The 16089-nt window shown below is 39.4% G+C and overlaps 1 protein-coding gene across 2 annotated transcripts in view; it reads right to left on the reverse strand.

Annotated features, from left to right (window-relative positions):
• The window catches only part of IL12RB2 (interleukin 12 receptor subunit beta 2), a 68432-nt gene extending 52751 nt beyond the window's left edge, over window positions 1-15681 (reverse strand). Inside the window, exons 1-6 of one of the 2 annotated variants that reach the window (XM_061186464.1) lie at window positions 15606-15681; window positions 13809-14096; window positions 6614-6728; window positions 5521-5705; window positions 4129-4271; window positions 2862-3012 (exon numbers count right to left, since the gene is read on the reverse strand). In XM_061186464.1, coding sequence (XP_061042447.1) covers window positions 2862-3012; window positions 4129-4271; window positions 5521-5705; window positions 6614-6728; window positions 13809-14096; window positions 15606-15681 — 958 coding nt within the window. The remainder of the gene's footprint in view (window positions 1-2861; window positions 3013-4128; window positions 4272-5520; window positions 5706-6613; window positions 6729-13808; window positions 14097-15605) is intronic. The other variant, XM_061186466.1, reaches the window with a different exon arrangement.
• Window positions 15682-16089: the final 408 nt, after the last annotated feature.

The following is a 16089-nucleotide window of genomic DNA, read 5'->3' on the forward strand; positions in this document are numbered from 1 at the left end:
AATAACCTCTAGTATTTAACTGTTCACACCTAACCTATCCTAGCAATAGTTCAAAATCACAAATGAATGAATAATTGTCTAGCTTCTTAATGTGAAGATGGGTGGCTGCAGCTGGTAGCCCTGCATTTTCTCCCTCTTTGGGATCTCTCACCAATCACCTGTGCCATCACCACAGTGGGGGAGGACTCCTCCTTTGCTGCTCTGGCACTAGTATGAGCATTTAACACTTCCTTTATTAATTGTCCACAGTCACATTTAGCAAGACCAAACATATAAATAAGACTGAAAAATGGTGAATGAACAGACAGAAACACCTAACTGATAATACAGCTCTAAGGAATGGCTCATTCATCTTTATTTTGGAGTCTCCTCCTGGGCGTTCAAAACGATGAGGGAGTGCCTTCACCCCAACAGCTGGGCATATTCTCAGGCATGTTTGGACACTATGCAGCCCAAATTCAGACTGTTTTCCCACTAGAAGTAAAATATGATTGCTTGTTTCCCAGTATCAGGCCCACTGATGGTTACTGATTGCTGGACTGTCCTCCTAAACATAAGAAAGTTATCTCTTTCCTTCCACCCCTTACTTAGTGCTCATTTAAAAAGTGTTTTCCATGGAGGGCCATGACAAGAGTTGAATTTAATGACATGGGAAAGGGCCATATGGAGTGAATAATACCCTCATTCTCTGCTGGAGTGCTATAAATAACTGTGCCCAATCCACCAGGAGATAACATATTGCTCTGTTTTGAGTAGCCAAGGCTGCAAAGTAAAAGCTCTATCATAAGATCATTCAGTTTTAGACAGTAACTAAAAAAAAAAAAAGAAAAAAGCTTACTAGTATTTTTTTTTAAATGCCAAGTTATATACGCGTACACATCTCAGGGGTTAAAAGGAAGAAGTGTTAAAAAAAAATTCACACCTTTTAGGTTTACATCAGTTGGTGTTTCATACAGAAACTGATGACAGGAACAGCGGTAAGAGGTGAAAACCATGAAGCTTAGAGTAAGAGAAAAGAGATCCTACAACAACCCGCAGAAAGATCAAACACAAAAAAGGGAGATTCAGACACTGAAAGGAAACCAGCAGAGCTTGGTAGCGTGGTGTATCTCAGAGAATGGGTTTCTCTCTTTATGAATGTTTGCAATTACTCTGAATAAGCCAGCTACCTTGGTTCAATTCATAACCATCCACGAGTTCATAACCGTAACAAGTTGCTACACTCATTGTTATGATGGTGGTTTATTTTATAGGATATGAGAAAGTTACCATCCTGCCTTGATGGGTTTTTAATGCAACAGATAAACACTTGAAAAAAAAGAAAGAAAGAAAAACCTTTTCACACATCTCTAAACGGGTCATTATCAAGTGTGAGTAAAAATGACAAGAATTTACAAGCCCAGAGTTTCCCTAGTTTATACTTTAGCTTAATGTGATATAACTTAAAAATTTTCAGCCTATTTACTACCTTGGACTTGGACATAAAATATGGCCTATTTCCAAGAATTTTATCTGTACTATGTATAAAGTCTAAAAATCCATGAGGTATTTTAAAAATGCATTACTTTGACATTGTAATAAAAGGATAATAAGAGTAAGCTCCGGATTATAAAACTGACACATATTTAAACAGAAAAAGTGGCTCAACATTAAGAGATTTTTATCATAAAATGAGAGGAATAAATTATAATTTGCTGAATGAATTCATTTAAAAATCTTTTTTTAAAATAGCAAAATGCAATTATTGTCAGAAGAAAGGAAGAGTATACAATTATTCTACAATTTATATATTATTTATTTTATTAATAGTTTACATCCTTGAAAGTCACTGGAGTATCACTGATAAGTGTCATCAGTTACCAAAAATCACTAGTAGCTCACAGAAAATGAATGTAACTTAATCATTAGGCTAGTTTACATGCACACATATCTATAAGTTTCACAAATAAGGATTTAGCTTTTCTGACATTAATGCTTCAAAATCTCCAGATAATAAAGCAACGGATTATATGTCAATTATTTTTCCTCTGAAACAAATTTACATAAATTATGAAGCTGTATACTGTATCACTGAGTGCTTTTGAAAACTAATATTCAGATGGCTATTTCTTACGTCTCCAAAGATTTAGTATTGTCATAAAGTTCATATAAGCATTTTTGCTTTTTCGATTATACTTCAATAAAATTGTCTTCCCAATAATTACCAAAAAGAAAAGTCCATCAGACTTAAAAATATATTTGATCTCCTCTTTATAGCTATGGGCAGTCTACTGGTACTCATGTGAGCAGTGAGTATCAAAGGTTTGAAGAAGTGCAGTGCTGTAACATTTGGAGGAAAGAAGATTGCCAGATGTTAAACTTTATTTTAAAATGTTGTCTCCAGAGTCTACCTTTTTTCAAGCTTTTAGTATGGCTTATAAAGCCATATTAATTTTCATAGAATCCAAAGGGTAAAATGTATCAAGGTTTAATGATAAAGGAATGAAATTAATTACTGGTTGCAGCTTTGTGGAATAAGAGAAAGTAACTGAGAAAGTAAGTGAAATAGAAATAAGAGATATAATCAAACATTACTGAGGCATAAACTTGTAACCAACGTGATAACGTGTGGCAAACAGGAGTAGGACTTACCTAATGTTAAAAAATTTTTAGCAGTATAAACATATCTCCCTGGACAGCTTCAATACTTAAGTCAACGTCAAAATGAGCTTGTTAATTAATGCACTCATACTTTTTGATTCAGTATCAGTACTTTAGAGATTCTATTCCAAGGAAATCATTACATCTTCCTCTCTTCTCTCCTGTCTTTCCTCCGCTCTATCCACCTCCCTCCCCTCCGTTTTTTTTTTTTTGACACATACCTTCTTCTGGTGTTTGTGTTCTCAATGATTCACTCCAATCACTCCAACTACCTTTATAAAGATGTAACTTAGAGGAAACCTGAAATTCATATTCTGTAAAGGGTTTCAGATCCAGCAAATCATGTCTTCCTTTGGCATTTGTGGCGTTAACCTTGAATCCAACAAGATTTTAAGAAGCGCCTGTTAATACTAAATTAATTTAAATAAAGGTAGGAAAACCAGACCAGATAACGCTTTTTACTTTTCAAATCTGTCATTCAATAAGAAGAAATATCAATGACTGGGTTACTGAATACACGTGATGTTAATCTGAAACAATAGCTTCTCATTAATAAAACAAAAAACTCCTGGGTCTAAGAATCCATCTATATGGATTCCAAGGGGGATCCCGAAACCAGCTGAAAAACAAGATTGAAAACTACCAGTTTTCAAACGGGCCTTGAAGAAGCTTGTTTCTACACTAGAGATTATTCTTTATTTGGTTACAACTAGAATGTGATGAATGTTTTAACACAGACATAAAACTGGTTCCAAACAGAAAAATTTAATTATATAAGAAAATTATATAGGAAAAATTATAGGTGAAAAATTTAATTATTATACATCTCTACATGTGGAACTGATCCTTTGTTATTATTATAAGCCATTATACTTTACAAAAATACTGGAAGGAATTATAATCTTACATTTTTTATTGTAAAAAATTTAATGTTTAGGGAAATCCCTGGTGGTCCAGTGGTTAGGACTCCGTGCTTTCACTGCCGAGGGCCTGGGCTCAATCCCTGGTAGGGGAACTAAGATCCCACAAGCCACGTGGCATGGCAAATAAAAAATAAAAAAATTAATGTTTACTATTACATCAAAGTGTGAAGCTTTATCTTTGGAATATTCAATTCAGATAAGCCCCTCTTTGAACATTCCCTAATATTTCTCTTTCCAATATGTTAAAAAAATTACTAAAAAGTAATAATGGAAGTAATAATGGGGTAGGGGGGTAAAATAACAAGGAAAGACGACTCACTAGAAATAAACTAGAAAATTAATGTGGATTTACAGAAGCCTGTGGCTTAAAAAATTTCGGAATCAGTGATCAAATTTTAAGATATTTCTTAATAAACAGCAGTGTGACTGGTATGTCTCAAATGTGTATGTGTACTTTTGGGCTAAATATTCTTAAACTCCATATTTTGCTGGTATGAAAAGAGAGATCTGGGCGTTGCTACTAAGAACCCCTCCCTGGTTTCCCCTTCACTCTAGAGACCATTACCATATTCCAGGACCTGCTGTTAATGGGCCGATATCTGAGTCGATTAAGCAGCACCAGCCCCTCATCTCTCCACTGAAGGGTACACCTGCTCACGGAAGCGTTTACAAATTTGATTCTGATGTCCCACGGAGGAAGAGGCCTCACTGGTAACCAGGACAAAAAAAAAGTGTGATTCAGGCTCCATAATTGGAAATTGTCTTACGTATTGACATGGGCTTATAAAGAGTTGAAAAAATCTCATTTCTAAGATGCATGGCCACTAAACTTGGTGAAATAGACAAGAGAGTAGTCCCTGGCTTTTAGAAAGAAGAAAAAGTTGGATTCACTTCTAAATCATTAAAGTAATTCCCTTTAATCTACCCTCATTTTTACTAAACTACGATGAACATCAGTAATAATCTCGATTCCATTTAATTCAATGATTTAAAGAAAACCAATGTGCCAAAACCCAGGAGTTCCAGTGGCTGAGAAGGTAGAGGTGTGGCTAGTGGTGATCACCTCAGAAGGAGAAGAAATATTGGTAGGAAAAGCCATAGGAAAGAGAGCAACAGAGGAATAGAAGAGAAGAATAAGAGGGAAAGAAGGTGGCTAGAGATGATCAATGTAAAGAGATGGAAGGTAGAATGGGCAGAACTTTGATAGGAAAATGTAGAGTAGATACCAGTGTTCAGACTCACACTTAGCAGTATGTGTGCAAAGAGGTGCTTTGGGAAGAGAAAAGAGAGACATGTAGTGTGAGGCCAGAACTTCAGACAGGCCTGAAGCCCAGTCCTACATGGGATGTTCAGACCTTGGGAATGCCTGGGATTGGCCTCTGATTCAACTGGGCCCATTACATCTGCTCAGAAATGTGCTGGGACTGGCTCACTCCAGCTCGCAAGCTGATGAGAGGGGTGGAGGTAGGTATTCTCTGAGGAAGATGGATTGGTACAATGATACACTTTCTTTACAGGTGGCACTTGGCTGCTCTAGCCCTGCAGGCCCACATGCAGCCTATCTCAGAACAATGGAGTAGCCATGGGGGTGAAAAGACACCTCCACCAGGAAGGGCTTACACTGCGTTTCCTGAATAACCTCACATGACCCTTGCCTCAGTCAGATGGTGTAACTGGCAGCCAGTGTCTTCATAGGATTTGAGGCCAGGGGGCTCTTATTTCTCCAACAGAGAGAATAATGTTGAATATCCCATTTTGAACATCTCTCTATAGCTCTAGAGACATACATCCTTTTGCTTGCATCAAAGAAACATCTATCCTTTGCCTATGCCTACTGGCCACTTTCCATGAACCACTGTCCCTTTTGAAACAATCACACATAGAACATTCAAGTGATTTTAAAAATAATATTCACGTGCTAAAGATCGACACCTACAAAAAGTGAAATAATACATACCTATGTCCAACAATGTGAATGAGGATGGAAATGAAGAAGCACTCCCAAGACTATTGATAGCAGTAACCTTGGCTGTGTAACTAGATTCAGGTGATTCAGGGGTTAGGTTAATTCCAAGGTCCAAATGATCACAATAGTGATCATTACATTGTTTCTGCCAAGTTAAATTTTTTGGTCCATTTAACCTGTAAATGAAAGACGATTGTGTTTAGCAAGATACTTTATGTGCTGTTGCCTTCTTAGCACAAAGGAACAAAATGTTCATATATTTAAAATTCCTCACATTTTTAAGGTCAGTTTTACTACTAGGGGATATACAATGGGAATGTTTGTATTCTGTGGTCATAAATAGGACCATACTTCACCCCTCTCTTTTTTTTTGGTAGGACTGAGACTTTTTGACATTCGTATGGATGAGTAACCATCTCTACACTGCCTGAATTCCCAAAACCCTGGCTGACATCTTAGCTCCTTAGCACAGATCCAATCATCCAAAGGATCCATGGCCACCTTGGCATTTACTGCACAGAAATGCCAGATGCTAGTACAGACCAGAACCCTGAGCCCCACTGCCTTTTCCTTATCTCCTACTCACTTAGGCATACTGCTACCAGCGGGATCTTTGGAGCAGATTACAGAGTCAACTCCAAGGAAAAGAATCTCCCAGACTCTCTCTTTTTGTGAACTCTCAGGTCAGGCAAAGGTGCTTTAAAAAGAAACTCCTCCAAGGCTAATGGAAAGCTACCACAAAAAAGAGTCTATTTATAGACTCTAAGAGTCTATACCATGACCCTAAGAGTCCACAACTGCAGAAAAGGGAAGGGATATAACGTAGCCAGTTTAATCCTATAGAGCAGGGAAGAACGTCTACAACGTGGGCCTTGGATGCCCTGAAGAGAACTCTGAGTTAGTCACACTTTAGATGAATAAACCAGTTTTACTTGATGAACACTAGAATTTTTTTTAAAGTATCTAATTATCTAGAGGTGTTTATTGCTTCTTCTCTCTGGTAAAACTAGAACTGTTCGATACTTCTAAACGTCATCTAATAGAAGACCTACCAAAAAAGCTGCAAAAATACAGTCTCACTCACTGTAAAGTATAGGCAGTATACAGGTGGGTGTCTTGTCCTCTATCCCAGGTGCAGCCCACGGTCCCACGTTCTCCCTTCTGTATACAAGATAAGTTTTGAGGCTGTTCTGGAACAACTTTAAAAATAAATAACAAAACCACCTATTTTAAATAGCACACAGGTGATACTTCAATTACATTGTTATTATTTGCCAACAAGATAACAATACTTCCCCTATGTCTCCTATACCCAGAGGAGCTGGGAGCTATTTCAGATCCCATGAAGTTCAAATTTGCCTCCTAGGCATGAATTTCTTCTAGTAACAATGGCAATAATAGTGAATATGGGTCAAACAATTACTATATGCCAAGTTCTATGCTCAGTGTTTTATGTGTGGTTTTTCTCAATTGGAAATCATAGCAGCTACATCAAGTACCTACTATTATTATCCTCATTTTATCAAAGAAGAAACTAAGACTTAGAGATGAAGTATCTTGCCCAAGATTACAAAACGATGAAGTGGCAGAATCAGGTCTCCAGCCCAGGAGTGGCTGACTTGAATCCAAGCCTTTCACCACCATATTTTACTGTTCTCCCTGACAGGTGAACATCCAGTGCTAGCTCCATTACCCCAGGTGATGATGAGTTTACTTTTTTAGAATGAAGCCCATTCAAATATTAGAAACCTTTAAAACTGAGGGGCTTTCTTTCTCCATTGACCTGAGATTTGTTGCCAAGGCACTTTTACCCACTGGCCCTTAGTCATGTCTTCCTGGGCTGTACCACCTAAATCTAATTTCTGCAGCATCACTTGGAGCACTTAATGAACATGTATAAATTAATTCTTTATGTACACAGACATTGAGAACCTTCCATGGGCTAGGCAGTGTTAGCTGTGGAAATGCAAAGGTGAACAAGGCAGGCATGGTCCCTTCTATCATAAGGTGTGTATTTTTAAATGAAGCCATTTTATAGTCAAAGACAGAACTCAAAGCTAGGAGTTTCTCAGATTTAATGGAGATAAGAGAAAATACTCTGTTACTGGGTCATCTCATTCTACCCTAATACTGAGACCCAGATGTAGCAAGAGGCTTCCTTTGGGTGAGATAAAACAAGGGTACAACCGAAGCCCTAGACACTGTCTGCTCAGAAAAAAAAAAAAAAGCTGTAATTGATAGAATAAAAGTTTTTTTTGTCCTTAGCACACACCATAGATCTGGGGACAGATCTGGGGACTACCCACTGTGTGATCTTGCCCAGATGAGCTTCTCAGAGCTTCAGTTTCTTCATCTATAAAGTGAGTATAACAATATGTAGCTCATAGAGTTTTGTTTAATGGAATAATAAACTCTTTCTTTTCCTAGGATAATAGACTCATATGTGTATATATAGATATACATATATACATGTATACATTTATATGTATACTTTATACATCTGTATATACAACCACTTATGACTAATACTATGTTAACTTTTCATTTTATGTACAATTTCTTGTTTATCTTGGAGGTAGTCATTTTCTTGTTTTTCCATTTGTTTAGTTTCCTTATTATTAATATAATTCCAAACTTTCAAGTCAATTATCTGAATCACTGTTCAACATACTCAGAAGCACTGAGAATTCTATTAGTTTCATCTGCTTGGAGACCAGTTTCCTGGAGCCTTGTGAACTTTCCAGTAAGATGGGTTTGCCTCTATGCCTGTACACAGCTATCTTTCTGGAACTGCCAGCCCTCAGTGTCCTGGAAATTCCTTCTCTTCTTTTTCCCTGTGTTGGATCTCCTGTTTCTTAGATCCAATGCTTTCTTCTTTCTTGATTTAATTACTTGTGTTGGTGGAGTATATCCTCCAGTAGTTCCCTGGGAAAGGCTGCAGGAGAGGAAATATTTTGAACATGGCTAAAAATGTCATTATTCTACCCTCACACTTGACTGATACTTTGGCTGAGTATAGACTGTGCTTAATGGGGTCTCTTTTCTTTCATTCTTATGGATTCTCAAAGAGTTCATAACTTCTGGGAACTTTTTTTTTTTCTTTTTTTTTTTTGCTTATTTATTTATTTATTTATGGCTGTGTTGGGTCTTCGTTTCTGTGCGAGGGCTTTCTCTAGTTGCGGCAAGTGGGGGCCGCTCTTCATCGCGGTGCGCGGGCCTCTCACTATCACGGCCTCTCTTGTTGCGGAGCACAGGCTCCAGACGCGCAGGCTCAGTAATTGTGGCTCACGGGCTTAGTTGCTCTGCGGCATGTGGGATCCTCCCAGACCAGGGCTCGAACCCGTGTGCCCTGCATTGGCAGGCGGATTCTCAACCACTGCACCACCAGGGAAGCCCTGGGAACTTTTATTTTTTATTTTGGGAAACATTTTTGAATTATTTCTCTGATAATTCTTATCTGTTTTTTCTTTCTAAAAATCCCTAGTTTCATATGTGGGACCTTCCTCTCTAATTTTGTATTTTAGCTCCTATATTTTAAAACTCTTGATCCTTTTGCTCTAATATGAGGAAAAAACCCTCCTCAGTTTACATTTCTTCCCTCCTATTGAGTTTTTCATTTCCACTTATTTTTTGGGGGGGGGATGTTTTTTATTCTCTGAATATTTCCTTTTTATAGCATCCTATTTTTGTTCTACATGCAATATTTGCTCTTAATTCCTAAGTGTATCAAGGATAGGTACACTATCAAGGATAGTGTTAAGGATAGATTTTGTTCCTTAACATTTCTTCTCCCTGAATACATCTGTTTCTTCCACTTTGCTTCTATGCTTTGTTCCACATGTTTGTTTTGGTTTCTGTTCTCCATGTTAGGCATTTTCCTCAGATCCTTGTTTTTTTTGTTTTGTTCTATTTTTTTCTTTTTGGCCACCCTGTGTGGCTTGTGGGATCTTAGTTCCCCAACCAGGGATTGAACCCAGGCCCTTGGCAGTGAAAGCGCTGAGTCCTAACCACTGGGCCACCAGGGAATTCCCGGATCCTTGTATTTTTACTCATATATAGGAGGGGGAACGCTACATTATAGATTGGAGCTCTGCGGGTATGTCAGTTGAGGGACATTTGTTGACTCTGGGTTTCACTCCAGGGTGATCTGACTAGGGTTTCTTAGGAACCTCTATTGCAGATAATTTTAGACATTTCCTCTTAGCCTGGTCTGACTTCCAGAAAAGGATTTTCTAATCTGCCAGGAGGAGGGTACAGGTCTGAAGGGAGCCATATGCCAATGTCCTTTTCATCCCTCTGTTTTTCAGTACATACTACCAATCTCAACTGAATGGGCTGAAACTAGCTCAGTGGCCCTCTGATACCAGGCCTCCAGGGCTATGCCAGTGTAGAAAAGCAGCAAGTAACTGGATACATGAAATTGGGAAGGGAATCTGAGAATCTGCTTTTTAAATAGATTTTTCAATCGAAATCTCCCATTTTTATCCCCACTGCTACCCTCACTCCCAGCAGTATATGGTATCACCAATTTCTGTCTGTCTGGGGTGGGAGCTTCTGCATTAAATCAGGTTGCATCTTGAAGTTTCTCACTGCCAGCTGTAGGCTAAGCCAATTATCACTGGCCCACCTGTTTTCCAGCTTCCAAAACTTTGTTGCTGTGTCTCCCCTCCCATTCCTTTTGTCCTTTAGGGTTTGTGCCTCTAGAAAACTTTTTTTTTTTACTGCATCTTGGCTTTATTTCACAAGGAATGAAAGTAAATGCATGTGTTCAAACCACCATCATTACCCTAACGCTTCATACGGTCTTTTGATGACCAAATGAGATAAAGTACCTGGCACTTTTGCTTAATGAAAAAGTTAGTCTCACCCTCACCTTTACTCCTAAAAGTTTGCAGAGCATCTCATTTTAAAGACCACAGCTCTTACCCACAAATCAAGTCAACTTTCTCGGTGTGAGTTCCCTGGACCATGAAATCAAGGTGTCTACTTCAGCCCAGGACTTGGTTTGGGCAGAGACTGCCTGTCCCAGGAGAAAACAGATGTGATTCTCTTCAATACAAATATATAATAGCCGATGCTAAGGAAAGGTCAGAAATCAAAGTCTCTGAAAATTAAAATGGTTTACCATGTAATGAATTGTTACGCGTATTATGCTTGTTATTATTTTTAAAAGCCCTACTTACTATGTGAAATAAAAAGTCTTAGAAAAACAGCTTTCAGAAATATCAACAGCTAAACATATATTGAAAACAACTAAGCAAGGATCTATTGTCTTTCATTTATTTCCCTGATTGTCCAAATAGTTCGTGGCCCAATCCTCTGAGGTTACGTAGAGCACTGGTTGTTTAGTTACCGCACAATTTGGATGAGCTCCGGGCAGCAGAGCAGCACAAGCCCAGGAAGGGGCCAGAAAGAGAAGGCTTAAAGGCCATTTACCCATTCCCAGTTCTGAAGAACCAGTCAACTTTATGACAGGCCCACTCAGGGTATGCAATGGCACTATGGGCTACCGCTTATCACAAAAAAGAAAATGGGCTGCTCACTCCCTCACTAGATAGGTTTAAGCTTACTACACTGGGTGAAACCAACATTCATTGTGTCTTTTCTTGGAATGACTAGCCATACTCAGAAAAAGGTGTTGCTTCCAGTCAGTCCTTCACCTCAAAGGTGCTAAACTTGTTCGAAGAGCAGCCATTTGATAGTGTGGTTACCACCTGAGCACGCTGCACAAGCAACATTCCAGCAGTGCCGCCCAACTGAGCTGCACTGGGGCAGATACTCCTCACCATCTCCCTAGATCTCCTGATGCTGCAAACTGTCACAGATGCATCCACAACCTCTGGATGGAAAAGTAAACAAATGAAAAGGGGTTGCATCACTCTCATGCACCTGAGCAAAGATAGGAAATGGAATGGAATGGCTTAAGGACATCTGCAAAGATACTGACTTTCAAGGCCATTGTTAGCCCCCTAATAAAGAAGAGAACACCTGCAGCACTGTGGACACCTGGAACTGACATCACAGGGCTGAGAATGTCTGATACCAGTATGGTATGTTGGTCTGTAAGATGGTGAATTACCTGGATGAAATATTCAGGTGTTCTGAGGACAAGGGAGGTGAGGCCTAATGGTGTTTTTAAGAAAAAAATTTCATTTTGTCTATAACCAACGCTTATACTTCCTTTCAAGCGAAACATGCCCAGCCGCTCAGCATGCTGCACACATGAAGAAAAGAGTAAAACCGATGGAACTGCAACCCTAGCGCTCATCACTTAAGTGCCTCCTATGTGACCGGTACCAGATTAAGCACTTTGCATACAAGGTGTCATCTAATCACTACAACCATCTTATGAGGTAGGTGTTAGTATCTTCATCACACAGATGGAGAAACTGAGGCTCAGAGAATTGAAATTGTCTAAGAGTCCACTGCTAGTGGCAGTGTTGAGATTCAAAGCCCAGGCACCTTTTACTACACCACAGGCTATCAGAGCTGAGAGTACGTGACCCATAAGTGGTGTGAACAGGAGCCCCTGAGCTGGAAGAGGAGCACAGGACCTAGTTTATGCCTCCGTACCCACAAATGATTTGCTTAGACATTTGCTTGGTGTTCTGCTCAATGCTTGTGGTTGACCTCCAGGAAGACCGCCTGGCACCGACCACCTCCTTATAGTCACAGAGAAGAGGATGGAAGCCTCTTCCCTAGAAGAGGGAAAGAGACTCTTTCCATCCGGAAGAGTCTCATTGAGCTCTATATCACTCTCTTTATGAGAGGGACCCTGTCCTTGCATCTTGGTCAGTCAGCCTGCTGCAGCAATTCCTCCCACTCTTCTTATGCCTCTCACCTGCCCCTTCGGAGCTTCCCTGGATCCACAGAGGCACAGAGTGCCGTGGGATCGCTCAGGGCCTATGTATGCTCACTGGCTTGCTGGGCTGAGCCTTTAAGGCTGCAAGCTGCAGGCTGCAGGAAGGTGTGCTGTTGGCTCACCCTGAGCACTGTGGCTCAGGCTGCAGACGCCAACTCTGACATCTTAGTTCTTACTCCCCACGGCTGCGTGGAGGGACCCACAGTGCAAGCCAGCAGTGCGGGGGAGTTGGTGCTCTGTGGGTGAACTTTGACCGATGGCAGACTGTTAATTCTTTCACCTGTCACTCTATTTCTATATGTTCTTTCTGGGGATGTTGTTAGTGACCAAGAAACCAGCTGTATCTTCTGTTGATGCCAAGGCCAGCTCAGTAACTTAACCACCTCGTGTTTGCTCTGCTCCTTTCCTAGTTCACTCCCTCACTCTTGCTTCTCTAGAACTGTACAACTCCCCTCCCCCCATGAAGTCTTAGCACGTCAGTTTTGTCTCATGCAGTTTTCTAGAAAACCCAGGAAAAGATACTAAGTATGATGATAGTTCTCTCTTAACCTCTGCTAAGTCTGATAACCAGTGGTCAGGAGTGAGGTGGATGGAAGAACTATTTTTTGTGCATTAAGTCAGAGAGAGGAGAAGTGCTCAGCCCTGGGTATCAGCTTGGGCTGCATAAGTCAAAAGAGACATCTCTCTTCTTTTTAGGGGGCAGTGGCTTTGAACAATTCTCATAAGTCAAGAAGGCATGAGGACTCAGCTGTGGAGAGCCATTTTCCTGCCATTGGAGCCCACGGGCAATAGGTAAATGGTCTTAATGGCCAAAAAGAGGAGAGAAAAAGAGAGGGGAGGAGAGGGGTGGAAAAGAGAGAAGAGGAGAAGGAAGAGGAGACTTTCTAAATGTGATCCCAGTTCTACTGATTTCTGGACTTCTCACATTGAGATGCTCACGTTACTATCAAGATTAAATATATCCAGGACTTCCCTGGTGGCACAGTGGTTAAGAATCTGCCTGCCAATGCAGGGGACACGGGTTTGAGCCCTGGTCCGGGAAGATCCCACATGCCACGGAGCAACTAAGCCCGTGTGCCACAACTACTGAGCCCATGTGCCACAGTTACTGAAGCCCACGTGCCTAGAGCCTGTGCTCCACAACAAGAGTAGCCACCGCAATGAGAAGCCCGCACATCGCAACAAAGAGTAGCCCCCGCTCGCCACAACTAGAGAAAGCCCGCGCGCAGCAACAAAGACCCAACACAGCCATAAATAAATAAATAAATAAATAAATAAATTTACATTAAGAAAAAAAGATTAAATATATCCTTGTGGTGGGAGAAGAAAGAACACCGTCTTCTACTTGGATTTCTGCTAAATCATGACAAATACCAGAAGATCACCAATTTTTAGGAACTCAGGATGGAATGCTCACCACCAACGGAGATCTCTGCCCCACATATTCGAATCTCGTCATTACTGCTACAGGCCAGTTTGCAGACAAACAGGGTTGTACCCAGGGGAAGACCTGTGACTTGCGAGCTGAGGGAGCGACCATGCTGAAAATAGATTCTTCTGTCAAACTTGTAGAGGATTAACTTGTTAAAACTGGAGAATTGCAAGCAGCCTTGTTTGGTCTTCAAAGAGCACGAAATGTTGACAGCTGACCCAAGTGAAATTACATGGGAAGGCTGCACAGTCACATCCCCTCTCTTGCACACATCTGCAATAAGACACAAATGCAAAAGACATAAGATGGCATATAAGAAACCCATTGCAAGATGGAGGGTTTGTGTAATTCCCCAAAGCTGGATAAAACTAACCCTGTCAAATGATGGAAATATACATAAGCTACATTGCTCTGGCTGTATTGGTGAAGCACAATGAGGAGAGAAGGCAACCGTATTAAAGTCTAACTGTATTTGAATTAAAATATACATCCTTCTCAAAACAGTAATACTATAACCAGAACTATAAATAGGAAAGTGGTGAGAAAATAGGGTTGGAAGAACATTCAGGAGCACAGTTCTAGGAAAAACCAATCTCTCTTATATGCAAATTATTCACCAGACTACTAAAAATTACTTCCCAGAATAAATCACATTTGTTTCCATCCCCATTTATGATTTATAACACTTACTTCAATACTCATACCAAAATGATTAACAAGCTATTAGAAATGTTTAAAAGGCTATTACAAATGTTAAAGGGTAGATTTGGGACTAATTCCCTCTCTTGCTATATTAGAGGTATAAAGTATGTGTAATCTATTATTTTATAACAAAGAGAAAATATTTAGGGGCTCTGTATGTGTAGTTTGCATCAAGGATAGAAATTAGGTCTTACCATGGTATTCCTTCAAGATGTAAGACCCTAGGTAGGATGAACCATTGCCCAGTACAGCTAATACAAAATCACATGAATGTATTCTTTTAAAGAGTTCTCCATATTATTTTCTATATGCCAGGTCCCACAGTAAACTCTTAAAGAGAGGTCATTCTTACTCTCCAGGATCAGGGCCTTTTTTGTATATGTAAATACGACAACTAATCAGAAATTAGCAGTTTTGGGTAGTACTTAGTACTGCTGATGAAAAAAAGAAAAAACCCTCAGAATTATACACTCACCTTGAATTTTTAGACGTGACATAAAGCCTCCACTGAAAGCCTTTTTTGGTAATTATAAGATTGCTTGGATCAACTACCATAAACAAATTGGTAAAAAAGTTATTCAAATCAAATAAAGGAAATACTGAATTCTGAAAAGTTTCCATTTTTATTTTCAGAACTAAGTCTCTTTCTCTCTCTTATCTTACTTATATTTTTGTTTTCTGCTTCTTTGATCCTAATGGGCCAGAAAGTAAAAAATAAGATGTCAATAAAAACAGCAAAGAAAATGCCAGCCATTATTTTTTTAGCAGAGCTGAATCCATCCATGAATACCCTCTGTTAAAATGCACTATAATGTAAAACATTCATTCATGATGCCTAGCTTGATACCTAGTCATTTTGTTGAGAGGAAAAGATATCATTGGACTCTTAATCATTAGTATTAATGAAATAAAATACACATTAGTAACAGACATAGAACCAGACTTATCCACTTAAACTTGACAGAAGATTGACTACAAAAGACCAACTACCAGAACATTTACCACAAATGCATATTTCATCTAAAACTGAGAATTTAAACCAAAAATCCCTCCACAGATTAGATTACAGAAATATCTTACCTATTTTTGCTTTAACTAACAGCCACATGATGATAAAAATAAGTGCCAATGAGCACCTGTTAACTCTATGTGTCATGAACAGTCAACTCTGGAACACACCTCTGTATTTTTCCTTGTAAAAGAAGACAAATTCATTCATGTTAAATACATTCAGAAAATACCAGAACCAATATTATTCAGAGGGCTTAAAATGCCCCTTTAATTTTCTTCACATTGTTAAGATTTTTTTTTTTAATGAAGTTTACCTTTAAAACTAGTAAACTGAAAATCTTAGCCACCTCTAACCCCCATGTCATTTAAGCTTCTTGGGGTCAGCAAAGGGTGGGGGAAGAGATCTGGCCTTTGAAGTCCTTTAGAACTGGCTTAAATACTTTGAGACTATTGGGCAAGTTAATTAACCTTCTGAGCTTCAGTCTCACACAAAACTTTTTTCTTCCAAACAGGGCTGCATCATCATAGTCAAACGCAGTAGTATTAAATTCCA

This window comes from Eubalaena glacialis, chromosome 3 (assembly GCF_028564815.1).
Source record: "Eubalaena glacialis isolate mEubGla1 chromosome 3, mEubGla1.1.hap2.+ XY, whole genome shotgun sequence".
In the NCBI taxonomy this organism is placed as follows: domain Eukaryota; kingdom Metazoa; phylum Chordata; class Mammalia; order Artiodactyla; family Balaenidae; genus Eubalaena; species Eubalaena glacialis.